The sequence below is a fragment of the Lepidochelys olivacea genome (assembly GCF_965140295.1).
Source record: "Lepidochelys olivacea isolate rLepOli2 genome assembly, chromosome: 6".
Taxonomy (NCBI): domain Eukaryota; kingdom Metazoa; phylum Chordata; order Testudines; family Cheloniidae; genus Lepidochelys; species Lepidochelys olivacea.
In genome coordinates this window covers 55,180,169-55,207,455 of record NC_140416.1, presented here as the reverse complement: position 1 = coordinate 55,207,455, position 27,287 = coordinate 55,180,169, and the positions used below count along the sequence as shown (strand labels likewise).

Genomic DNA, 27,287 nt, shown 5'->3' with positions numbered 1-27,287 from the left:
TTGTACTGTTAAACAGCGAGGCACTAATGACTGGGTGGGCAAATCACAACAGGCCTCCTGATGACTGTGAACCCACCCTTCTATTAACATAACTAAGAATAAGTTAATTACAAGCCCCCACCTAAGACAAAAGGAGTCTTGGACTGAGTGACTAGAGGTTGCTGCAATTTGTGAGTCATGGGTAGGGTTGCCAAGTGTTCAGTTTTCGACTGGGAAGTCCAGTCAAAAAGCAGACCTGGCAGTATCCAGTCAGATGTACTGACTGGACACTAAAAGTCCATTACCACAGGCTGGGGGGAGAAGTCGGGGGGAACCAGGATCACTTTACAATACAGTTACAAAGCCCTCTGCCACCCCCACCCTCAGGCTCAGCACTCACTGGAGGAGCCCAATCTACGTTGAGCCCCATCTCGTACCACTCCTTCCCCACTCAGCCCAGGACTCACTAGAGGAACGCGACCGGCCACTCATGAAGACGTTGAGGAACTTCTTGGAGAAGTGGATGTCAGCCTCGGGGGTGGAGTCCTCAGATAGGCAGACTGAATCCCGCTTCAGCGCATCCTCCTCATACTCCTCGCCGATGGCCGACTCGTAGGGTGAGGAGACGCAGTTGTCATAGACGGTTGCTGAGTCACTCTCGTCGCTGTAGCCCGAGTAGCACTGCTTCAGGCTGACGAGTTCCAGCTGCACGTTCTCATCTACCACCAGCGTGTACTTGACTGAGTCATAAGAGAGGGCACTGGTGTCTGAGCTCACGGACGCCCTCTGGAGGCTGTGCCCATGCCGGTAGCCACCGTTGCTGCTGCTGCTGCACGAGGTCCTGGGCAGGCTCATCTTCTCGGGCGAGGACATGTAGTCCAGCACCTCGTCCTCCTCGCTGATGGAGGGATTGGGCTTCCCCATCAGTGGGGGGTAGCTGGAGGTGTCAATGTCAGAACTGATGGACATGCGGTTCTCGCTGGACTGCGACAGGAAGGGCTTCTCAGGCTCCAGTGGGTCCGAGTTCTTCTGCACAGGTGTCAGGTAGATCTCCTCGGTGGCTTCTAGCCTCACGTCCGTCTGGTAGCGGATGCGGTCCCGGTGGGCTTCCGGCCCCCTTGTCACCACCACCACACTGGGGTTGTGGGGTGGGAGCCGGCTGGCAGCCTGGTGCTTCTCAGGCACCCGGGAGGAGACAACGCAGGCAGGGGCAATCTGTGTGGCGGCCGTGCGCCGGCACGGGCTCTCCGTGGACGTGCCCCGATCTTTGGTGGAGGTTGTGCTATTTTGGTGATTGACCTCATCACTTAGGCAAACGTGGTCATGGGGAGGGGTCTGCTCACCTGAGGGGTGGGCAAGAGAGAGAGAGAAAAAGAGAGCAACATCCACCCATCAAATCCAGAGCACAAGCAGCCTAGGAGCACTCTGTGCTGGGATACACAGTGAGGACACACCCAAAACATCAGCAATGACAGCTGCTGCCAGGCCTCCCACCCTATCCAGGGGCTGGGACTCAGGTTATGGGCCCAAGAAGAGTTCCCTGCTGAGCCTATATCCCATGCCAGCTGGACAATATTCAGATTATCCTCCTGCATATCCATAGGCCACAGTAGGAACAGGAGCTTATCCTGGGCTCTGCCTCCTGAATGCTACCCCCAGAAAAGCTATTCATGCTCCAGGGTTGCTACAAAAACATCTGAAGACAACCCATCTCTCACTTTTGGTCCAAGTTGGAATGCTACCAGCTCCCAGGACAACAGGAAAGGAAGGATCTTACCAGCTGGGGACAGGTACGCAGTAAAAGGGGGCAGGCAGAGGGGAATCAACTCCCAGCTGACTGAATGTGCCTCCATCAGCCTGTGGATAAGCACAGCACCCACCTCACTGGACACAGGCCAGAGGGAAGGGGCACTGGGAGGATGCAGCACTGTGGTTGCTCCTCTGAGATCCAGGCACTGGAGGAACTGCCAGGAGACAGAAGGGGAAAGAGTGAGAGAAGCAGCCTCCTGCTGAGAGCCTGGGACTCACCAGTTTTCAGGGGGGATGACGACCGGGACACCCGCTCCTGCCAACTGTGTTTTTTCCCTAGAGAGTTGTTATTCAGAGTGTCCTGCGGAGAAGAACAAAGCTGCCTTGTAGCTGGAACAGTAAACAGTGCAAAGCACAAAGATGCCCTGTCCCTCCCCCAGCCCACCACTCCACTGCCCCAGCCTCCCTCCACATCAGCCAACATATTGTCCATGTGCATTGGGGGATCCACAAGCTAATCCCAGATCTGCAGCTGCTGCTGGGAAAGCCTGGGCAGTAGCTTGGGAGCTAACCCAAGGCACAGGAGGGAATGAGCCACAAACGATGAGAAAGAACCTGATCTGGATTTTTGTACCCCAACCCTAGAGTGGCACTCAGGGCACTGCTCCAAGGACCCACACAGATTTTGTTTTCCTTTGGCAGGAAAATCCTGAGCAAACCTTGCACCTACCTAGGATTTGTCATCTACACATTGTGCGCATGGCCTCCCACCTGCATGCTCTTCCCCCCCAACATTCACTTTCTGATCTTCACTGTCCATGTTACCAGAGGAGCTAATGAATTCTAGCACACTAGAACCACCAATGAGAGACACATTAACTCCCTGGCTGGGGAGCACCAGGGCCCAGGTCATGCATCTGGCAATGCTTGGCGTGAGACGCTCTAGACACTGGGTATGTGGCACAGGAAGTACAGGCCCTTCAGTGTCATTGGGCACAGAGCACCAAGAGAAATACTTGTGAGCATGGCAGGCAGCATGGACACACACTGGTTGTTCCTCTGCTCCTGGGCCTCTGCTGTGTCCCACACTGCTGCAGGGCACAGCCAGCACGGTGTACATATGCTCTGCTCCCAACACAGCAATGCCAGGAAAGAGAAAAAAGACGTGTTATCACCAGGACCAACATTTCCCCCATGGGCAACATAGCTGTCCCACTGCCTATGCCACCCTGGGCATGAGGGCCACAAAGATCACTCTGTTCGGTTCCTGCCCCAGGACCTGCTCTTTCTGGCCTTGTCTGCACTGGGAAACTGCATCTTTTTAGAAAACACCATAACTATGATGTCTGAACTAATGTGATGTTCAACCCAATTTTGCCCTTACTGTGGATAAGGCAGGTGTGTTTAAAAAACGTTAGCTGGTCATAGTTAATCCTAAGGGGGACTTGATGCATTTTCCCAGTTCAGACATGGCCTCAGTGAGATGCCATTCAGAGAATCAAGCTGGTACAGGGCATCAAGCATCCTGCAGGTGCTACTCCTGAATGTTCCTGGCAAAGTTAGAGAAACCATGAGTGCAGCAAGATCCCACAACCCCCACCAGCTGCTTCCAGGGATTAGCTGACAAATTCTGAGGGGTGGGCACTGGGGTAGGTCTACACTGCAGGTAGGAGCAAGCCTGGCGGCCTGGGCAGACAGAAGCACACTAGCAGGGCCTGAGCTAGCATGCTAAAAACAGCAGTGTGCGTGCTGCAGCACCGACAGAAGCTCAGGCTAGCCACCAGAGCTCAAGCCACCCTATAACCTAGGTCCAAGTTTGGGTGGCTAGCCCACGCCTCTGTCGGTAACGTGTGTCCACACTGCTATTTTTAGCACCCATGAGTCTGTCTGCCCAGTTAGGAGGCTCGCTCCCAGCTGCGGTGTGGACATATTCCCAACGAATAGGGTCCACCACAGGGAGATGGACCATCCAGTCTGGTATCCCTCTCCCTTCTGTGGTAGGGCAGATCCATGGCCCATCTAATCCCTCCATCACATTCTCTAGGGCTCTGTCCCAATCTAGCATTGTGTCCCCCACCCCGTCCTCTGTAGACTCATCCACGTCTCAGACCAAGACATCTCCTGAGGTTAAATCAAAATATCCCCTATTAGTCTCATCCCACCCCTCTAGTTATACCTCAGTATACTGCCCTAAAGATTCCTTCCCCTCCTTGGGGTTTACATCCTTCAGACACCTGCAAACATCACCTTCCCCCTTCACGTTTAGTGATCATCAAGCCAGCCTAAACAGAGCCTTATTAATCTCTCCTCATAAATTGACCCCTCCAGTCCCAGGATGTGAGCTCTCTGGGACTGAGGGCCCCAGCACTGAGTGCGGGATCTGAGGTGAGATCTCTCCGAAGTCCCCAGTCTGGGACTGAGGATTTTGCATACCCAGCCCCCAAAATATCACTGATGTTTTGCAACCGTCTCACTGTAAATTCCTGTCCTGTTTGCTCCCTCCCTCCCTCCCTCCCAACCCCCCATCCCTGCAGAGTCTCTCTCAGCCTAGGGGGAAGTAATCTGCTCTCTGGGTTCTCCTCCCATTGAGGATCAAGGTTTTGGGTTATTTTTCCCCAGCTGCAGGATGTATATTGCCCCAGGCTGAGTCTCACTTAGCTGTTCCCAGTGTATGTGTCATGTCTCTGGGGCCGTTTGGATTTTCTCTGCTGTCAGCAGGGTTTGCAGATCCTCCTAACACTCCTATGCCTTCCCCAAAGAGAGGGATTCAGATCTGCTAAGGAATTTCTAGCTCTGAAAGTCTGAGCTGCCTAATAGTCACCTCGTTCCCCTTTCCAAGTGCAGAGAGCCAAGGGCAGCCTCTGAGAAGGCACATGCTGTATAGAGAGACTGCCAGTTCCCTCCCTCTGCCCAGGAAGGGGGAGACCCCCCGCACCAGAAGGGCTGGTGCAGGCTGCCAACATAGCCCCCAAAGGCCCTGCTCATGCCAGTGCAAAGAACTAAGTGTCCCCATTTGCCTCATTGCAGCTCCCAGTCACTTGTCAGAATGGGATCGCAGCCAGCCAAGCTGCCATAGTGACCACCTCTGCCAGGGCTCCTGCACACTGTACCCAGAGGGGCAGCCCTGGCTGCAGAGGAGGTAGCAGCGCCCAGCCCCCTCTCCGTCAGTGCATGAGCTGGCCAAGGGACTATAAGAATGTGCAGGGCCCCTCGTGGTGGGCATCGGATGCAGCAAACCCAGCATGGAGAATGCAGGCAGCTTGCACCGTGGCCCAGGGATAGGATGCATTGAGGTTACTATCGCGAAAATGGAGAGAGAGCCACAAAGGGCTTGAGCAGGGGGTTGGACTAGATGACCTTCTGGGGTCCCTTCCAACCCTGATATTCTATGATTCTATGAATGGGGGATGACCAGATACTCTCATGCCCCCACAGAGTCTGATCAAGCAGGTGTTTGGTCCCAGCAGCCAGCAGATTGATTTCCCTCCCTCCCCTGACCCTTGGAGTGCCTCAGATCTCAGGGTATCTGCATCTGAGCTCAGCCCCGCAGCAAGGCTTCCCCAGAGCATCCTCCCCCAGAATGATGGGAAATGGAGTCAGAAGCACCCCCATCACTGAGCACCGTTGGGCAGCACCAAAGAGAGATCTGAGGGGCCCTGCACTCTGTCATACACCAGAGCTTATGTCAGCTCATTGGGGTCCAGCACACACCCAGATGTGCCCAGTATTTAGCCACAGAGAGAAGGAGGGGACAGCAGGCCATGGAGGGGGAAAAGTATGGGCACCTGGGCTGGGTGGTAGTTAGGGTGATGCCAGCCACTCCACGACACTAACAAACAAGGTGCTCTGGGAGTCCATCCCACACCGCAGAACAGAGCAGTGTAAATGGGAATGCCCTCATGTGCTCTAGTGAGCTGGAGCATCTACCTGGGTGGATTCCCATGGAGAGGGAAGTAGCAGCTTGAAAAGTGGTAGGACAGTTGCCCAGACAGCAGCAGCAGGCTGGTTCCTGGGGCCATAAGGTGGTGAGTGCAACTGAGTTTGTGGGGGATGCCTGCAACTGAAGCCAGCGGATGGTCTTAGCCCCTGCCTTTGGAAGAATACATGAGGCTTTGCCTCCTCCCTGCCCTAATGGTGGGGGTGCTAAAGGAGGGCTCTGAGCAGATCCTGGCTGTAGTCTCTACAGTGGGAGCAGGGGAGGAACACCGATTTTAAACAGGAAACACAACCCCCTTTTCCTACCCAAATGGAAGAGGGAGCTTGACTGTGTGGGGAAGGGTCTGGAAGCAGCAGAACTGGGCACGAGTTGAGAGCCATCAGCCCCAAATGGGATACAAAGGAAACTATTGCCAGATGCTATAAGGAAAGGGATTAAACGTAGTTCCCAACCTCCGGCCCCTACCCCGCTCATCTTGCTGCTGTCACCACCTGACATGCCTTCAGAGAAGCCAGTCAGTGCCCCTTCCTCCTAGTTCCTCATCCAAGTGTCCAACAGTCCCAAAGGATGGACTAGTGGTTAGGGCACTAGCCTAGAACTTGGGAGAGCTGTGTTCAATGCCTGACTCCTCCACAGGCTTCCTGTGCAGCACTGGGGAAGTCACATCTCTCTAGTACCAGTACAGTGGGGGAGAAGAGTGCTTTCCCATCACCCTTGGGCATGGTGAGGGTAAACACACTAAGGAGTGTGAGGTGCTCAGATCCTATGGTAATGGGGATCTAAGATAGACAAACTCTTTTCAGACAGGACCAAGTCCATGCCTACAGCACCGCAGACTAGACAGAGTGGGTGGTGTCCCAGGGAGGGGCAGCACTGCAAAGGAGAGCCATAGGCAAGTCAACAGGGACCAAGAGCAACTCTGAGAGACTCGCTTGGGGGAAGATCGTTGGGGACATAGGGAAAAGCAGAGGCTGCCAGAGGCTGAATTTGCCCAGCCTCACCATCAGCAGGATCCACTTCAGGCCCAGAGGTAGAGACGCTGCACCAAGGGGCCCAGTTTCAGCTCCTGTTTGCAACGTGAGTCACAGTAAGAGCCTTCTCAAAAAAAGGAGAGAAGACCGGAGGTGAGTGTGCCAGGATAAAGCAGGGGGAGGGGAGGGTACCAGGCTGCAGGAGGAGTGCTGCTGGCCATACCCATCAAACCTATGACAAGGAGGAAATGAAGAGAGAGGACAGCCTCGTGCCGCTTGAAGGATGGACAGAGGCTGAGGAGGTTGTGAACAGTGCTATTTGCCTGCAGGCCTTCTGGCTCCCCAGTGTAACTCTCTCACTGGGACCTGCAGCCACTCACCACTAACAGTGAAGCCATGTGCTTTTACAATAGCAACCCCTTATCTGGAATGGCTCCAGAGGCAGTTCAGCTCCCAAAAGTGACTCTAAATAAATGACATAATTGGATTCCATGATAGCGACTCCAGATCACATGGGCCGAGACTGCAAAGAACGGCTTTCTTCCTAACTGCCTATGCCACACACTCCTCTTGGGATCTGGGAGGCAAGCGGGGCTCTCTCCATGTCATACACAGCAACTCATAATACAGGTTCTGCCACCAGAACAGAACAAAAATGCTGCTGATGCATAGGGGATCGACTCTCCCACCCTCTCGGAGCCAGGTACGTTCTGCAGGGCTAACAAGAGGAAAGAGCAGTAAGAATGTGTGTTAGTCACTGAAGTGAGCAATTCTGACTCTAATACACATACATGTGCAGGGGAGCAGGGCTGTGGGGAAGGAAAGGGCCATTGGTGCAGAGGGTATGTCTATACCGAACCGGCAGTCACACCCTGCGATTGCAGTAGACCAATCTAGCTAGCTTGGGTCCTAGACCAGTGAAGCTGTGGCACCACGGGCTTCAGCATAGGCTAAACAAGCCACCTGGACAATTATTCGGGTAGGCAGCCTATGCTGAAGCCTGTGCTACCATGGCTTCACTGCTCCAGTATCCAAGTTAGTAAGATAAAAGCTAGCTTGGGTGTGTCTACATGAGCTGCAATCACACTCTGTGACTGCAATGTAGAATGACCCCTTTCCAGACTAGAACTATTCAGAACTTGTGTTTGGATTCCTGACCCAATCAAGCTACCAATCCAGCTCTGAGTGATACATGCAGCCCGCAGCACCATCCAACTCCAGGGGAAGACCTGAAGCATCGACTAGAGTCGCTAATCTGATACTATAGTATTTTCAGGGCAAAGGCTGGCTGCTGCCTCCTTACGAAGAGGTTATCATGGCAAATCCAAGGAGGAGGAAGTGAAAGTGAAGAAGAAATCTCTCCTTCCAACAGTAACTCTCGCTCCACTCTGTTTGGAGGACTCTTCCACTTGCTCTACTCTACATAACAGCAGAAGCTGGGAAGAAGTATTATCCTGGCATTAGAGGCAGACGCTCCACAAAAAAGAGGCTCCCCTGCGATTCAGCTGTTTCTCTCTTCCATCCAGCAGCCCTCCTGTCTGGCACCAACATTTCACCCCCTCTTCACTAGGGTGTTCTCTCTACATGTATTTTCCTTTTGCCATCACAAGAAGCCAGCAATGCCCCACCATGTCAGTGCCTATCCAGGCTGCCCTGCACCAGCAGCATTAACCAGGATGTGATGCTCAGATTCCTACTCTCCCAAGCCTGTTCTGCGGACTCAGGGCCTGAAAGGATTACAGCAGGCCCCAGCTGTCACTGCCAGGCACCTCGGGCTCTGCACTTGTCTGTCCATCTGGCAGCTCCACGTGCACAGGACCACGAGCAGTTGATTTAAAAGACAGCAAGAGCTGCTTGGAAAGGAGCCTGCTTGAAAACGTGACTGGCCTGGAGACCCCCCTCTCCCCTAGTTCTGTCCCAAGGGGGGTGGGGGGCATGCTGGCCAGGCAGGTCTGAGACCAGCATTGCTCCTGCACAAGACCAAAATGAGAAGCGGTTTCCAGCCCTCAGAGATCCAGCCCCAGATGGCTCCAGTTAGTCTTCCCTCAGTGAAAAGCCCAGGAGGCAGACCCCAACCCCCAGCTAGGTGTGAAGACCCTTCCTGGACAAAGGCTCCCTGACAGTACAGTCTCCACAGCCTCAATGGGGGCACCAGGCGCAGCTGCCTATAGGTACCAATGAAGAGGGGGAACAGGAACATAACTGGGGCAAGTTTCAACCCATATTCTGGGGGAGATGACTCAGCCCTGGTGACTCTTTGCAGCACAATGAAGAGAAACAGCATCATAAAGGATTCAGCAGCCAGTGAGGTCAGCCAGCTCGATAGGGCATTTCAGCCACATGGACACTCCCCAACCCAGCCAACCCCTGCCCCACTGCACATACCCATCCTAACCCCCAGTCCTATCCATCCTCCTCCCACTCTCCCTTCCACCCCCATGCACCATCTTCTCCCACTGCACATTCCCACCAACCCACTCAGCTTCTGCACCCAACCCGTCTTTCCCCATACTCTCCCACCCCTCTGGTTCTGACCCTCCTCCGCACCTGTCTGTTCTCCCTAAAGCACAGAAAATCAGACAGACACCCCCCTCAGACATCCCCACTGTGTCTCTCCCCAAAGCCTTTGCCCTGGAATTTCGCCAGGGACTTGCTTCCTGGATCAAACTTCCTGATTCAGAGGACAGAACAGAACCTCCAGCCCTAAGCTAACAGGACAGCAGGGCATTCCCCTCCAGAGACCTAGCCCTCTCCTCTGATCTGCTAAGACCAGACTTCATCTCCTCGCTCCCTCTCTGATGCCCTCTGCTTGCTCCATCTCTATCTTGGCTCCCCTTCCTCTCTGCCAAGGGTTTGTTACTTGCTCTCACTCCAGAATGGCAGGCAGCTGCTGTAATTCTCTGGCTGCCAAACCTCCTCTTCCTACTTCCTCCAAGCCTCCCTCCCTCCTGCATAGCCCCTCCTCCCCCCAATTTCCAGCACTTCTGCCCACACTGGCATCACCTGCCCTGCAAAAGTTTCCCACCTTCCTGAGATCCATGCCATCTCATGTCAGCCTCTGCCATCATTGATAGCTCCTAACTGTCCCACCCTATGGCTGGGGGGCTCTATCCTTGGCCCCATTCTCCTCTCCCATGTTCCCCTCTTCTCAGTGTCTCAACTGGAAATTTTAAATCAGCTGCCAGTTTTAGGTTGATGCAATCCAACGCCATACCCACCAACTCCTCCCCATCTGTCATACACAGAAACACCTGCCTCTCATTTCTTTCTCCTCAGCTGAACGTCACCAGGATGAAAATCCTCTTACTTGACAAGAGAAGCCACCTCTCAATAACAGAGAATGATAAAAATAGCCTTTTGTATGTATCGCACCATGCACTGCTTTGCAAACTCTGCAGGAGACAGCCGAGCGAAGGGATTCCTGCCACTGCACACAACACTGAAATGCAGCACCCTTGCAGATAGAACAGCAACGCTGCACAGTTGCTTAGGAGAGAAAGTGAAGAAGCATCTTCTGTCTAGCTGAAACTGCAGGGGGAATTTAGGGCAACAGAATGGAATCACCCGAAGCACCACCAGTCAGGACATTGGGCTCCTATCTTACTCAGAAGACAGCACCAGCACCGTACCCTCTAGCACTGACTGTGCTGGGACATGGGGGTCAGCAAGCATCCCCTACCAAGTCACCCGCACTACCTGCAGCAGCCCCTGCATGTTCAGACTTAGGAGCTCTCCCATCCGCATCCTGACCAGGCTGACCTGCCTTTTCCTCTGAGAGCAGACGGGTGAGATAGACTGACTACAGCCTCCAGCTGAACCATCCAGCCCCTTGCTATAGCCCAAAGCTTTCCAGTACCCATCACACTGCTTTTCCCTGCATGTCCTCCTGGATGACTTCCTCTCCCACCTCTGGCCCAGCACACTCTGCTCAATGGCTCATTCATAAATTTGTCACTTCATGACTCATTTACTGAAGCTCTCCCCTGTGGCCTCCCAAAGCTGCTCCACCTGAAATCCAGCCCCCAAACCCCACAATCGCTTCTCCACCACCAGACTGACCTGCCATGGCTATGCCCTATCTACCTCCTCTCAGACTCCTCATCCCCCCTGGAGGCTGACTCTTTGCTCCTGCCCCTCCACTCCCTGCCTGACCAGTGCCCCACCAGGCCTCTGTCACTGTCCTGTGGTGACTCACCCAGACCCGTCACTGCCTCCCGCCCTCCAGACAATGATTTCTAGGGGTTAGTAGGAGAAAGTGACCCTGGACAACCCCGCAGTACTCAGGGCAGAAGGCCCTGGCTCAGCATCTCTGCCAGGCCAGCATCCTGGTGCTGCCTTCTTGGATTGCTCAATGGGAATATCGCAGGGGACACCATATCCCTCCAAGCCTCACCTAATTATCTGGGTGTTAACAAGTGATCTCAGAGGAGAGGGACATGTGACTCCCCTGCCATTCAACGCTCCAACCCAAAAGCAAGGGAGAAGATTTCAACGCCCCCCCACCACACCCACTTTCTGCCTCCACATCACTCTCATGGTTTCAGCCGCTTCCATTCACCAGCTGAGCTGTGTCATCCCAAACAAAAGCCTCTGGAAAAGGGATTAACCCCCTCCTCACCCTGCACCAGAGGCTGAGTTACATAGGCTGGAGCTTGGCCCAATACCACCCAGCAGCTCTCACCTCCCCAATTGCTACTGCCACTGCTGAGCTCGCTTGAGGCCCCAAGGAGATAACTGGCATCTGGGGCCATCGGGAGGTTGGGAATCCTCCCTAGGAACCCAGGGGACAGGGAAAGAGAGAGGGGGATTTCAAATGCACCCATCGCCACCCTAGGTTCTAGGCCCTTCGTCCCCTGGACATGCTCCAATCCAGACTTACCTGGGTCCGAGGCACCTGTGGGAAGAGGTTGAGAGTTGTGGGCCGCTTGGGTCTGTAGGTGTCCATGGTTACTGGCGGGGGCTCCTTCTTGAGCGGCTCTGGGGCGGTTTCCTCTTCGGCAGAGGTCTCCCCGGCAGCATCGATCAGGTCCAGCTGAAGCATCTCTGCCTGGAGCCGGCTCGCCTCCCCGCTGCCCACCCCCAGGCAGCTATTGGTCTGCAGGCTCACATGGCTCTGGGAGGATTAAGAGACAGAATCATGAGACTGGGAGGGAAGGTCGGGCAGTCGCATCGCATCACATCAGCCCCTGAGGGAAGGAGGGAGGGAGCCAGAGCTGGGCTGCTGCAGCAGCAAGGCTGTGCTGAGCTGCCTTTTATTTTCAAGGGGACAGGAAAAAATATTCAAGTCTCCAGGAGCAGCTAAAAGCAAAGGTTTCCATGTTCCCGCACCGCAGGCACGGGGCACCGACACAGCTTCTTTATTAACACAACAGCTTCAGCTCCCTGCCCAGACACTGCAGCTACAATTGCAGCAACATGGCTATTCTCTGGTTCATAACAAGCGGCGACATTGTAAGTGCCATCGGCAGGGAGGGAGGGACACAGGGGCACTAAGATTGCACTGGCTGATACCATGAGAAACACATTAGGTTACACCAGAAACACAGTTTGAAATGCAGTCTCTCAGTCACTCCACAGAACCACAGGCAGCAGAAAGATCCTGTTAGTCCAGCAGCAGCTCCTCCTCCCAGGGCCCAGGCACTAGTTCCTACAGTCAATTCTCCAAGACTGTCCCAGTCTAGCTTTAAAAGTCCCAGGTGATCGCACTGCCAGCCCTTCCCCTGGGAGATTGTTCCACAGACTCATGCATTTCACTGCCAGGGCGTATCTCCTGAGAGTTTCCCTTCTCCATTTCACCCCATTCTGCCAGCTATACCTTTACTTATCCTGTTAAAGAGCCCAAATCTGCACGGGATGCAGCAGAGCTTGTTTCCAGCTCTTGGACTGTAGGTGGTAGAATTTTTCCATTGTCTCTTTGCTGAAACCGATGGGGTTGTACATGATAAGAATTGGACTTTAAATATTAGTACGAGTAGCTTGGCCCAGGGTAGATACCTACATCTATTGTGCATACATTGATATAGAAATAGTTCCTCTCTGTCAGAAGGCCAGCCCTGCCCTGAGCACCCTCATGCTGTAGGCCACAGCACAATAAGTGCACCTGCCTCAGTTTCCCTCCTTCTGAGTCCCCAGAAATGAAGCTGCCCAGTCTTCCCAAGTATAAACATTGCCCCTGTGAGGTTCATTTAGTACGGAAGTCCCATGTACAGAAACCATAACAGAAGTCCCACAGCCACAGTGCACATCTCCCCCAGCAACAAGCAGTCCTCACCTCCTTCCCCAAACCATGGGTGTCCAGCACAGTCCCAATATCCCTTACCACACCCCAGCTCTCCAGGGCAGTCCTCTCCTGTCCTCGTACCAGGACAGCCACTCCAGCCCTTCCAACTGGAGTGCAACCCCCCGCTTCCCAGCATGAAACCCCCCAGCCTCTCTGCTGGGAGCATCCCTCATTCCCCCGGCCTTCCCATGGTTCCTCTGGGTCCAGCTCTCTGGCCCAGGAGATGCCAACAGCTAAGTTCCTCTGCCGCTCCTCTGCCGTCAGCCTTCTGGCTCTGGCTTGGGGATGCCAGCTAGCACACCCCTCTCGCTGCTCTCCTGACTTCAGCCTTCTCCCAGGAAACACCTGCTTCTTTCCAGGACTCCTCCAGTCCCCTGATTGCTCTCCCCTGCCCTTCTTGACTTAGCCAGTCTGCTCTGACTCACTGGGATTCCACCCCCTGCCAGGTCTCTCTTTTGCTAGATCTCCCTTCATCACTGGGTATCCCCCAGTCCATTATAGCCCCCAGGTGATGCCCCACCATCTTAACTGGCCGTGGGAGCACCTGTACTTCATTTGCTGGGGCCAGTCACCCTGTGACACTCTCCTTCCTGGATGCTAACACCCTTCAAAGCACGTGTAAACTATCAGCTTCCCGCTCTCCTGGTTGCTATATAGTCAAATTGGACAGATTGAGCTTGTTCTTGTTTTCTTCTTGGTATCAACATTGGTGCCAATCATCAGGACATCAGAGTGCCTTAGAACACCCCAGAACTATAAATACAGTCTGTCTTGGTTTCTCTGTCCCAGTTGGTTGGATTCTCTTTTTAATCATCCTTTATTTTAGCAGATGCCAAGTTCGCTCTGCTCAGAAGGCACCAAGACTCATGGTTCTTCTGATCCCTTCCAGGAGCAAGTCCCACAGCTGCAGAAAGAGCTCTGACCCCTGCAACTGCAGGTCTCACCCTTGGGATAGACAATTCCACTCTCCAGAGGACCATAGCTGCCACGTACAAGCATGATCTCAGGAGGTGAGGGCTAGTCTGAACTGGATTGAAACCTTGAACTGAACTCACCATCCAATGGGGCGTCAGTGTAGGAGATTGGTCTAGATGACCTCCTGAGGTCTCTTCCAATCCTAATATTCTATGATTCTATGTAGGGTTAGGGCACTGAAATGATGAGTTCTCAGTGGCCTGTGCTGCTGGGTAAGCAGGTGGCTGCATTTTGAACCAAGTGGAGCTGCTTAAGATAAATGGTTTAATTCCTGTAGTGTGTGTTGCAATAATCAAGCCTTGAGGTCAGACATTGGTGGGTCCCTGTGGCCAGCAGGATGGGCTGAAGTCTCCCGAACAGGCAGAAGTAGGAGAGAGCATTTTACACAAAGAGTGCCAGCCATGAATCCAGCAGGACTCCAAGGCTGTAGGCAGACCTGACATCCTCAGAGCAGCTGCCTGGGATACAAGGAGGCATGATGGTGGCAGTGGATATTTTGATCTGCTTCCATCTCCCCATGAACATCAACTCCATCTTTCTTCATATATCAATCCCTTTTGCCTTTCATGTCTCCGCCAGGATCCAAATACTGCCACCCATAAAATTCTGGCAGCAGTAGCTGCTGCCATCACACACACCTAAAATGAGCCTTTGGCCCCAGTGTCTGTGCTGTTGGTACTCGTAGCTGTTACCAGAGAAACTCAGTCTCCTGTAATCAGGTCCTGGCCGGGAGTATGTGAGCACCTGCAGACAGCACATCACTCTGGCCTCCCACTGAAAACCAGCCTACATGCAAAGTTTCAGACCTAATCTACAAGGCCAAGTACAGCATTGGCACAAACTATACCAGGAGTCACTGGGAGGACTCTGCTCCCCCAGCCATTCAAGATTCCTCCCCATAACACTGCAAACAGGAGAGCATCACTGATCCTTGAACTGTACTCTAGGCTTGGCCTTTCCACTACCTCACTCCCATGTAGAGAGGGATTCGCCTCTGAACTGGTGAGGAGCAGCATGGATCATGAGAACACTGAGTCCAACCAAGAGCATATGGGTGTGTGAGCAAGCACATATGAGAGAGCCAGTGTCCATCAAGACTAAGGCCCCAATTCTGCAACTGGATCCACACAGGCAGATGCACCTGTGTGGTGCCCCGCTGATGTCCGTGGGACTCTGTGCAGTCATCGTGATCACTACTGGCTTGGGGCCTAAGGCAGCAGGGGAGACAGACAGGTGATGCTGCTGCTTGCAACCTCAGAGACAGGGGTTCTTGCAAGTGAAGTGGAGTAGTGTAAATTAGTTGGGTGCTGCACAAAGACAGGTCCCATAGCTAACTGGTCTGTAAAACAGTAAATGCCCCTACGCTGCAACCTTGTGAGTAGGTGTCCACATCCCCCAGTCCTGGGCTGCTGCTTGCTTCTTCCAGGCCATAAGGATGGTAGCTGTGACCTGTGGCCCTGCAAGTTGGAAGGGGCTGGGGTATAGTGGAAAAAACAGGGACAAAGCCTGCAGCTGAGCCAATTTTTCCAGCTTATTTTTATATAAAATGGGATTTATGCAGGAAATGCTGAGCAGCTCCAAAATGGCAGAGCTGTAATTCCTTCTAATATATTAAGCCAGGCTTTGCCCCTGATCCCTCCCCCTGTGTAATCCCCAGCAGCCTGAGAAAGGCAACGGCACGCTGTACTCACCACCCCAGCATCTGCTGTACCAGCACAGTGGCGCTGTGAATGCTGGCAGTACTAACCAGCCCTATCCTGGGCCTGCTGAGATACTCCAGGATCCCCTTAGACCTGTTGCTCCTGGCCTCCGCTGCCACCTGCAGGGCATTTCTAAGAACTACGTTATCATAAGGAGAAGAATGGTGGGACACAGGGGAGTAGAGCTTTGCTTCTCGAAGGCATTATGATAGAAACAAAAGGGCAACATTTTCAACTGCAGCTGAAGTCAAGGGCAGCTGTAGCTGCTCAGCACTTCTGAAAATCAGACCCGTGTGGCTCAAGCTCCACACCTGAACACCGAGGCACCCAAAATTAGTGGCCACCTTGAAGCTAGGGTTGCCAACTGTCTCATTGCACAAACCCAAACATCCTTGCCCCACCCCTTCCCCGAGGCCCCGCTCCTGTCCCACCCCTTCTTTGAGGCCCCGTCCCTGCTCACTCCAACACCCCTCCCTCTGTCGCTCGCTTTCCCCCACCCTGGCTGGGGCAGGGGGTTGGGGTGTGGGAAAGTGTGAAGGATGCAGGCTCCGTCCAGGTGGCACTTACCTTGGGCAGCTCCTGAAAGCGACTGGCACATCGCTCTGACAGCAGCTCCTAGGCAGGGGTGCAGGGGGTCTCCAAGCGCTGCCCCTGCCTGCAGACACCACCCCTGCAGCTCCCATTGGCCTCAATTCCCAGCCAATGGGAGCTGTGGAGGTGGTGCTCGGGGTGTGGGCAGTGCTGCGGAGACCCACCGCCCCTCCCCCCTCCAGGGGCTGCAGGGACATGCAATCTGCTTCTGGGAGTGGTGCAGAGTGATGCAGGTAGGCTGCCTTAGCTCCGCTGCACCACCGGATTTTTAGCACATAAAATCTCCCAGATTGGCTTCAGTAGTCTCCGAGAGATAGAGCCTGATTCCGGGAGACTCCTGGCAAAACCGGGAGGATTGGCAACCTTAGTTGAAGCAAAAAGAAAAGGAGGACTTGTGGCACCTTAGACACTAACCAATTTATTTGAGCATAAGCTTTCATGAGCTACAGCTCACTTCATCGGATGCATAGTTTGCCCAAAATTTTTCAAACGCTGGGCCACCACTTAGACCCAGAGATGCCCGTCTCCGAGACAGAGGGACCTGGTATTCAGCGATGACTGAGGCAGGTTTAGGGCAATATATTTATTTAACAAACAAGTCAAAACCCATATGCAGTAAATGGAATTTCCGTTACTGTACTCTAGCCTGGCTATATTTCCTGCCTCAGCCTCTGCAACTGGTTCCCCATCTCTGTGCATGAGTCAACAGGCGATGTGACTCTGGACAGTATTCTGCAGGAGGGATGGCAATTATAATACTCCTTGCTGAAGCTTAACCCTTTGTAGCAGGCCTGTCCTTTACAGTTTTGTGCTAAATTTCCTGCTTGAACAAATTCTAACAACTAGAGGGATTATCAACTTTTTTACATATTGTTATGCTATCAACAGGTCTCAGACAATCTTTATGACAATTTCAAGAGTCTTCCAGAAGTACCATTAAGCAAAATGTCCTTCCATGTCTTCAGTGGCTTGTTCAGTCTTTTTCCTGCAGTCCAGAACAGGATTGATCCATGCTGGTTACTGTACAGCCAGGGTATCTGCTCTCACTCTGCTGGCTGCTCGTTTGCTCTCTCAGCCACATTCTGAGGTACTTTAGAAGACATCTGAGCAAAATGCTTTCACTTTCTGTTGATCATGAAATATGAATGAGATGACATTCCTTTAATCACTGCAGCTTTAGTGGCCACTATCTTTTAAAATTCAAACATAGTCTTTGAGTATTTTAAAACAAAAGAACTATGGTAAGGGTCTTCCTCCTCTTTAATAATTTTCTATCGGTTTTAAGTTGTCTGACCTCTTTGCTGAAAATCAGTTATTTGCCATCCTTTGGTTATGCCTTGTGTCTCGTAATAGGCCATGTCTATTATACAGAAGTTTTGCTGGTAGTTTTTCACATTGCAGAGGTGCTGCTCTGTAGCTGAGCAGAGCTAAAGATGGCTCTGCTCTTGCATCAATTGCTTTTCTGAGAGAGTCCTTCACTATACTCTACAATCTGCTAATCCATCCCTATCTTTGCAGAAACTTCTGAATTTCAACACGAATTCCTTATTCTTGAGGTGTGGTCCCCTGTCCACTACTTCAGACCATGTCATTTTATGGAATTCCCTGCTACACAAATATTGATTTAATGGACCTGAGCCGGATTGCATTGAAGTTGTGATACATTTAAGTGTCGAGCTTTGGGAAAGTTGCTAAAATAGTCTACAATAAGGTCATCATGTTTTTTTCCAGAACAAACAAATCTAATTCAGACTGTGTCCTCTGTTCTCTCTGTTGTACATCTCTGTACTTCCATCAGGTTTCACACACACTCACCATTTTGTCAACGTCACTGTTCTCTATGGACAGAATATGACTTCTCCCATTCTTCTTGGTTTAGTCATTCCCAGGAGTACTTCCTCTATTTTTTCCAACTTTTCCCTCCCACCACTGGGGGAATGACTTGTGGAAATGGCTATATCTGTACCTTTCTCTGCAGGTTCACCTGTATATTGGGAATGGGAGGGTGAGAGAGGTGTGGATTTCTCCATCCATTACCTATAGCTTGTATTACTCCTCATAGTATTTCATTCTTAGTCTGTTTTCCTCTTTCTAATTCATCCCATATTCTTAGTGATACCACATGAGGCTTTTATCATCAGGTTCACATGGACTGTCATGGCTTGTTCCAGGTCACCTCATGGGTCAGCAAGTGAAGCATGTGGTCTTGATAGTGCATATGCCGCTATTTGACAATGCCAGTAATTGCTGTATTCTTGACTGTGCTTCTCCACCTTCTTTTATGTATCACAGTCATTGCTTTATGGTCCATTTCAGGTTTGAAAGGTACAGCCATAGAAAGACATGAGACTTTGTACAGCCATACACAAGGGCTAGCATCTTTTGATTTGCAAATTCTCTGACACTGTCACAGCTCTTGCAGCATATGTGACAGGCAGACATTCTGTCCCATGGCTCCTTTTAAAACATCTGTTGAGTGTTTGAACTCTGTGTGTTGAAGCATTACAGCACTAGTGCTGAAGTCAGTACATATTACAAATCCTTTAACTCTGTCATACTCCAACATCCAGATCCATTCTATATCTATGTGACGGCATTATCTTAGGTGAGTTGTTTGAGCTGCATAGGTGGGTACAAACTTACAGTTCTAAGTGAAGATGCCTTGCAGACTCAGAATGCCTTTATCTTTGGGTCTCTGCATATTCACTAGTGCTTGAATCTTGAGAATCTGTCACTTTTTGTGGTCCACTTCTCTGCTCAGTAGGTGATTTCAGTAACTCAAAATGGACACTTCGACCCTGTTCGTTGTTTCTTCTTGTGGTTTCCAATCACTTCTGCAGTTGTCCCTGAAGTTCAGTTACGGAGCTGCCCCAAATTATGATAGCATAAATGTACATTTTTTCTCCTGAGAGACATTCCTGCATCTGGGACACTGTGCAGAGAAATACTTCCTGGTGCCAAATATATTCTGAAAGGCAACCTCACAAGGCAGCCAAATGGTGCATTGAAAGTGTAAATCTCAAAGCTTTATGTCCAGAGTATCTGCCAAAACCCTGCTGATGCATCCAATTTGCTAAAGAATTTGGCTCCTGCCATCTCAGCAAATGTTTTTCTCCTTGTGGCAAATGTAACCTCCCCTTGTGATGTTCTTGTTCAGCTCCTTGGGTCAGCACCAAGTTCTGAGTCTGCCTCCCCTTTCACTCAACAGTTACTAAGGAGTGAATCCTGACTGTTGATTCTCCTGTTCTATGAATGATGCCATCTGTCATGTTTTGCAACTTTTCCTCTGGTTTCTGTAGGAACTCATCTGCTGGCATGTAAAACAGACTCCTGACCGCCTGTAACTATCTATGTCACCAGGATCACATCTGGGATCACATCTTCATTTGATGCAGCTAGTGCTTTCACATATGGTTCAAGATTAATATCTGTTATTCTGATTCCCTATGGTATACACCCTTGGTCAAGCTAAGCATCTCATGTGCAGAAATAAACGCCTGGTTGCTTTCGTCAACGAGCTACTACAAACTCTTGTTTTACTGCCTTGCCTCTGAACTCCCCCAGGACTGGAACTGGAGCTGACAGCTCTATGTCACCTTTGACTTTTCAAGCTGTACACTTCCTTTAAACCTCTCTATTGCCATTTCTATCATTGCTTTCACTTATGCTCCTGGGGTGATTTTGTACATTCCAAGTAGGCCATTTGTGCATATTTTTAGTAGCCATTCTTCCGTGTGCAAGGTTCCTTTCTTAGTTGTATTTATGAATAACTCATTCTCATTCTCCACCTATTTACCATTGTGGGCAGCATCCAGTACTATCTGTATGGCCCTGAGGATGTCACATGGGCCGCAGCTCTGTGCTGATTGGGCTGTTGGTTGAAAAACACTGCCCTAGAGGAATCCTCAAACTTCACTTTTAACCTGCACGTTTTTGCAAAGTGGTTATTACAGATTTTACATGTGTGTATACATTACATGACATACAAAACACTACACTGAGAAAATGTTATGGCTGCAAAGTCAAGCACAGCACTCAGAAGTTAGGAATTGTCAGTGCAACCTTAATTTGGCCCCCTGGTGCATATGTCTTATGACACAGACTTTAATTACATGATCATATACTATTTATTTCCACAGGTCCCCTGCCTCCTTCAGTGCATAGGATCCCAAGTCAGTGTCCCAATGCCTCCACCCCATCTCGGCCCCTTGTCCCTAGTCTCTCCCTTGGACCCTCTCTTTGCTCTACGTCCCAGTTTATACTCCTGCCCCCCTCCCCACCTCCAGCATCTCATTCTTCTGCATTCACATCAGGCTCTTTCCTCATCATCATCCATGCTGCCTTGGTACCAGTGAAGGAAGCACTGAGAGCACAGAAAAGTGTCTCTCTGCTCTCACTTCTCAAGTCCTGAGACACCATGGCCCCTGGCTGCAGAGAAAGTGCTGCTCAGCCTCTGTAGTCCTGGGCTGGAACATGCATAAGACAGTTGGCACATATGAGCACTGAGGGGCTGGATCATTCTCAGGATGCACAGAATCTCCAGAGAATTTAGCTGCCAAACTCTAGCATGTCTCTGTTGAGTTTGTGCTAACTGATTTCCAGAGGCTTACGACTTGGCCAAATTTGGGTGGATCTTCATGGGGACAACAAAAGCCACATTCCTGATGCCAAATTTCAGGTCTCTGGATCAAAGTATAGAGGCACTAGATCTCCTCAACAAAATGGTTGTAAGAATTTTTTTATAAATGGGCAAAACAATGTATTTTTCCCTAATCTTGTTCCAAGAAACCAGTGAACTGTCTTTGCTGACATTTTTTGGAAAATTTCAACCTGAGACTGATATCCAACATGACAAATTTTAGCCCAGATGGTTAAAGTTTAGCAAAGTTATAACCGACTGCAAATAGGGTCTTATAATGGCAAATGTTGGGCACCCTTACTCACAGGTTTCAGAGTAGCAGCCGTGTTAATCTGTATTCGCAAAAAGAAAAGGAGTACTTGTGGCACCTTAGAGACTAACCAATTTATTTGAGCATAAGCTTTCGTAAGCTACAGCTCACTTCATCGGATGTGCTGTATGCTCAAATAAAAGCTTATGCTCAAATAAATTGGTTAGTCTCTAAGGTGCCACAAGTACTCCTTTTCTTTTTACTCACAGGTGTCACTATCTGCACCCCTTTTAATATCCTGGATATTTTCTCAATACTGGATATCCTCTCTATGCTAACTTCAGCTGCTACATTGCTTACATCCTTCCTTGTTTGGTTTCCTCTTACCCTTTTATTTTTGAAAGCTTTTCCTTCCTTCCTACCTGTCTACCTACCTACCAAGTGCACTGAGCCTTGCTGGCCTGTCTTTACATTTCTAGTTATTTCCCTGCATGGCAGATGCACAATAGCCAAGAACTGCATTAGTGTCAAGATTCTCTAAAGTGCCCTGCATTTTTGGGTTCCCAATTTGAAACACCTTGAAGTGACCTGATTTTCAGAAGACACCTATCCTCTGTAAAACAGGCCTCGTTAAGGTGTCCCAGGTTGGCCACCCAAAAACTTTGGGTACTTTAGAAAGTCTTGATCCCTGCCTTTCCAAGTATCAGGTCTATGTCCTTCTGTTCCTTTCACGTACCTCTTTACTGTTGGAGCCCAAAACCCTTCAGTCCGTAATGCAGGAGTCCTGATAATCTAAATTCACAAAATTGGCTTTTTAATTTTAAGTCTGGGATGAATTCTTAACATTTCCCCTTCTTTGTGGCTCCTTATCCAGAAAAATCATTTTTCATATGGAACATTTTTTTCTAAAGACACAACGATTCTCACACCTGTATATTACTTCTTCAAAGCTTTCTTCTTTAATATGGAAGACTTCGTAAACATCCCATGTTTCTGCTACTGCTCAACCCATGCAATTTTGCACTCATCCTCCATTTTATTAGCCTCTGTGGCTCACAGACAGTTCAAATGGCAGTTTGAACCTTTTTCAGGTCTCCTCAGTATTCCCCAGAATGTTTAAGGCTGGTGAGGGATTTACATGTTACACATCCACAGGTTTCAGAGCAACCATTTTTATTTCACCTGTCTCCTCACTGTAGTCAGCATCCCTTTTACCAAACATTTCCAATCTGCGTCCTCTTTCCCAGCATTCACCTGCACTTGAGAGAGAGAATCTGTGCAAGTCAACAGGACATGCAGCACTGAATATGGCAACTTAAAACTCCTTGCAGAAGTTAAACTCATTATCGCACAGCTGGCACATCACTAGATTCCAGCAGCAAGAAGAGGGTTAACACAACATTTATAGAGCGCCTAGCCTGCTGGTGCTAGGGAGCTGATAAAATTTTTAGTTCTAACATACAAACAAAGGGGGAAATTCCCAAGTCTTGCCTTACCGTTTTATCTGTCACCAGCAACACCAGAAAACCCACCCCCTCCACTAAGGCCAGAGAAAACACATGAGCCCTTCAGCTTGAAGGTCAAGCAACTTTGGCTCTGTCAGACCAAGGGAGAAGTGAAGGTCAGTTCCAGAACTGAGGGGCACTCTCAGAACCCCCCTGACAGCTGTCCCCTCTTTTAGCCAGGTGTCCATAAGCTCAAGCACCTCTGCAGATCTCAGCAGCCACAGGACCCATGAAGAGAGGTAGCTCACTGCTAAAGAGGTCCCAAACCACTTAGAGCCAGATTTTCAAGGGTATTTAGGAGCCTAAAGAAGTGGAGAGGCTCCTAGTGGGATTTTCAAAAGCACCTAAGCAGGGTAGGCATCTAACTTCCTTAGGTGCTTTTGAAAATCCCACTATGCCCCTCCATACCTTTGAAAATCTAACCCTTATACGTCAAGAGCAACACCTCCAACTCTACCTGGAAACTAATTCTGACCAGCAGAGATCCCCTACCACCTGTGCAGTACACCCTCTCTGAGGCACAGCTTAATAAAAGCTGCATTCCGCACCAACGCCAGGTCCCACATGCTCCCAAGGTGCAGCCCATGTGCAGCGCACTGCAGCAGTATCACCTCAGGATGCCACGGGCAAAAGATCTGTGCACTCTTTATACAGAGTATGCCCAAGAAAGAGTGCTCTTAGCCACAGCTGCTGCCTGGCTATCCAGGAGCCACTGGGATCTTAATGGCAGGAAAGACCCTTAGTCAAGGAGGCGGTTGATATACCTTCTGCTATTGCTTCCACTGGCCCACAGAAAAACGTGGCTGATCCTCAGGCAACTTTGCCCTCAGATTTGATAAGTTTGCTGTATTGCCAGACAAACAGAGATCCAGAGCTGACTGTCTGTGTGCCCACACCTCCTCAAGGAGGTATGACAGCCCACTATGAAACTGGAAATCAGGCTAGGGCAAAAACATTCCAACTGCTCCCTATCCCCTATCCCATCAGATTCCAGCTTCTCACCCACCTACAACGCCTTACAGAACATCACCCTTCACCCAGAACCTACATTTCTGCCACTACCCTACGCTCACCCTAGCCCTTTCGCTGTCTTGGATTTGCTTCTTCACTTGCGGGTGTGCCCTTTATGCTTGGAACTTCATCAGATTCAAAAAGGATTCAGCATTTAAATGGATAATGGGAACACCCAGAGTTACATTAGCTAAGCTTAGAAACATACAAGGAATATAAATCCTCCTGCTTCAGTCGAACCAGCCACTAACTGATGGGGTAGAGAAGAAGCTTCCCCCAGGAACAGGGGACTCTTTGATTGTCCATTTCAAGGTTTCTTGCACCTCCCTCTGAAATGTCTGGTACTAGCCATTATCAGAGACAGGATACTGTACTACAAGAACCACTGGTCTCATCTGGTATGGCATGTCCTATCTTCCATTGTCTGTCCAATTCTCTCTCCTCATTCAAATCCCCCTAAGATCTTCTCCAGAAATGCTCCTCCCCTGAGCTCCTGCCTGGATCAGCATGGAGCTCCCTGGGGACAGGGGCATGTCTTTCACTTCTTCTCTGAGGGATTTATTCTAGCTGCGGAAGGCTAGCTCATTAGTACCGTGCTCCATGAATAAAACAGAGAAAAGGCACAGACATAGCAAATCCCCTGGCCTGCTTCCAACTGCTCAAAGGGCTTTCACCTTTCACTTCAGCCCCCTCCCACAGTGAGAGAGAACCACTCTAATGGTGGCCCAGTCATGGTGTTGCTGACAGGAACTGCCAGAACTTGGTGCCTTGGAATCATAAGGACATCAGCAGGAAACTTACAGATTTACCTGAGATGGTTTCACACGCACTTCCTTAGGTACCAGGGCCTGCAATGGGGTCAGACTGAAAGAGCTCTCCCTTGGGCTGGGAGTAATAGAATCTGTGCCAGGGTCAGATGGGGAGATAGCTCGTCAGGGTGCGGGTAGGGATAATGGAGTTTTGCACTGGCATCAAAATGGACAAGAAGGCCATCAAGACGGAAGGTGGGAGGTTAATAGGTTCTGTGCCAGGGTCAGATGGGGAGAGACTTCCATTGGGCTGGGGTTAAAAGGGTCCATGCTGGTCACAGTGTGGTCCACAGAATTTGACAGCATGGCCTGATGCTGCCTTATCATTCATACGGATGCAGCTGATGGATACTGCAGAGCCCAGCTGCCAGGCTACATATTGATCCAAGCAGCCAGGCCACAAGGTGGGACCTGCAATTTCCACGAGCCACACCAGTGTATTCTGAATTAAATCAGACAACTTTGTCCCTCCTGCCCAGGTTCCTGGCTCCCCACTCCACCACATCCCCAAGGGCTATTGGCATCCTTACCCGGGAGGCCAGGCTGTCCTTACAGTGCAGGCTGATTCCACACTCATCGGTGATTTCAGAGAGGTCTTCATCCTCAAACTCTTCAAGGCTGATGTCATGGGTGAGCCTGGTGGAGGCAAAGACCATGCAGTTACTGCTAGGAAATGCCCACAGAGCTGTCTGGGCAGCATCAGGCTCCCAGCACTGGGCCCATCAGGAAAGGTGGGAGGGAGCGTGACACTTACAAGATGCATTGTTAAATGGGGTGCATACCAGCAGGGAGCATTGTACCTGGGCTAGAAAAGAGGGATTGGGGGTAGTTTCTCCAGTCTATATTGGGAAGACATGTGAGATCTATCTCTTGAATAGGGGTAGAGCTCCCCACCAGCTCTGCTCCTCCCACAGTGCCAGGTTTGGATACAGTCTGTGGTGACCCTGCTGGATGCCTTCTGTCGAGGTGTCTTCAGCATTGCTCTTCATCAACAAGGCCCAGAAAGCTGTCTCTCAAAGTGTGTTGGTGGGGAGACCGTGGCCAGACCCCTTCTGGGAAGATCAGCACGTGTACTGGTCTGGATAGTGCTGTGCTGGGGTCTGATGCTCTCCAGGCAGGGCCTTGTGGCTTCCAGGGAGAAGAGTGCTACTGTACATATTGCTGCTTGGCCTGGGCTCAAAGAATACCAGCTACTGCACACAAAGGAAAATACAAGGGGTCCCAAAGTAGGAAAGGGCTGGGGAAGGAAGTAGAGGGGGCAGGAAGAATCTGCATTCTCTTGCCCCTATTCCCAACAACAACGCATAGCTGGGTGGAACCAGAGAATTAACCTTTTAGGAACAAGATCCTATATTAGGAACACAGGAAGTGTCAGCCCAACTGAGATGGACTAGGATCCATCTAATCAGGTAACCTACTCTGACAGGAGTCAGTGGCAGATGCTTCAGAGGAAGGTACAAGAAATCCCCAGAGTGGACAATTATGTGAATCAACACATTATGTGAAACAACTCCTGGCAGTTAGTGGCTGGTTTATGCTCTAAAACACAGGAGATGTATATATTTTCCTTTTTTACATTTACTGTCTATCATTATCCATAAAAATACTCAATTCTTTTTTGAATCCATCTAAGCTCTTGGCTTTCAGTGGTACTTTGTGGTAGTGATTTCCACAGGCTAATTGTGCCTTGTTTACAAATGCATTTCCTTTTAGCAGTTTCATTGCACACCCCCTTATTCTTGTATTCGGAGAGCATGTGAATAGGAGCACCCAATTTCCCTTGTCCAAACATTAGTTATTTTATATACCTCCCTCATACATCTCTCATTTAGCATGTCTGTAAACCGAACAGTCTCTAGTCTCGTCTACATACAAATTTGCACCATTTTAACTAGAGATGTGGTTTTAAACTGATTTAGTGGAACTTTGTTGTAGAGACTGTTATTTCAGTTTACAAGTGGCTTCTTTTTGTTCAGAATAATATGTTTAAAAACAGATTATGGTAAACCAAAATACGCTACTCTTAAACTGAAATCAGAGCGGCTACACAGGAGTTTGCACCTGTTTAAATTTAAATCAGTTTTTAAGCCAGTTTAGTTAAATTAGTGCAAGTTGTGTGTGTAGATAAGGTTGCAGGCTATTTTCTCTACTCATACAGAAGAGCATTTTCATCACCAGTGTCCGAATCTAGCTGGAGCAGAGATTTTGTCCAGAAAACCGCAATGGCTAACATGGTCCATGGAGAATAGAAGGCCCCAATAGAGGAACAGAGGCAAGGTCATGCTGGGATCTGGAAGAGCAGGAAGGGGAATGGGTCAGGGCTCCAGGTGATACAAGTGAGGAAAGGCAGGTGGAATAATTTACATAATCCACTGCTTCTCAGAATGACCTTTCAAAGACCCTTGGCCTATCTCACTCTTCAGGTTTGTTTAGATCCCCATCGGTCCTGGATGCCAAGGCAGCAGAGTTATTGTGCCAGAAAGCAGGAACCCGCCCCACCCTACCCCCTAATCATGTCCTTGCTGAATCCTCCTGAGACACCAAGGCAGCAGCAAGAAACATCCTTCCCTCCTGCTGGTAAGAACCTCAAGGGAATAGATGGCATTACGTCTAGAGAAGAGCATGTCAACTTGTCCGCTCCTAGAGAGACAGAGAAGAAAACGGGTAGGGAGGGTAATCTCGTCTCCTAGATATTTCTAAGGATCTAGCTCCCCTCCGAGGGTCCCTCTCGCATGCAGCCTCCTGACAGCGTCCAGCAGTGGGGAAGAGGCCATTTTGGGCAAGGGCATTGGGGCAAACCTCTGGGACTTTTACTATCTGCACAGAGCAGACAGGACCTGGGGGAAAGAGAGCCCGCAGCAGAGTGCTCCCTTCGGCTGATCTTTATTGCA

The 27,287-nt window shown here is 50.4% G+C and overlaps 1 protein-coding gene across 3 annotated transcripts in view; it reads right to left on the bottom strand.

Annotated features, from left to right (window-relative positions):
- The window catches only part of MAPK8IP1 (mitogen-activated protein kinase 8 interacting protein 1), a 47,983-nt gene that overhangs the window by 9,552 nt on the left and 11,144 nt on the right, over positions 1-27,287 (bottom strand). For 2 of the 3 annotated variants that reach the window (XM_084631216.1, XM_084631218.1), the window contains exons 2-5: positions 24,927-25,032; positions 11,516-11,749; positions 2,008-2,089; positions 447-1,322 (exon numbers count right to left, since the gene is read on the bottom strand). In XM_084631216.1, coding sequence (XP_084487342.1) covers positions 447-1,322; positions 2,008-2,089; positions 11,516-11,749; positions 24,927-25,032 — 1,298 coding nt within the window. The remainder of the gene's footprint in view (positions 1-446; positions 1,323-2,007; positions 2,090-11,515; positions 11,750-24,926; positions 25,033-27,287) is intronic. The other variant, XM_084631217.1, reaches the window with a different exon arrangement.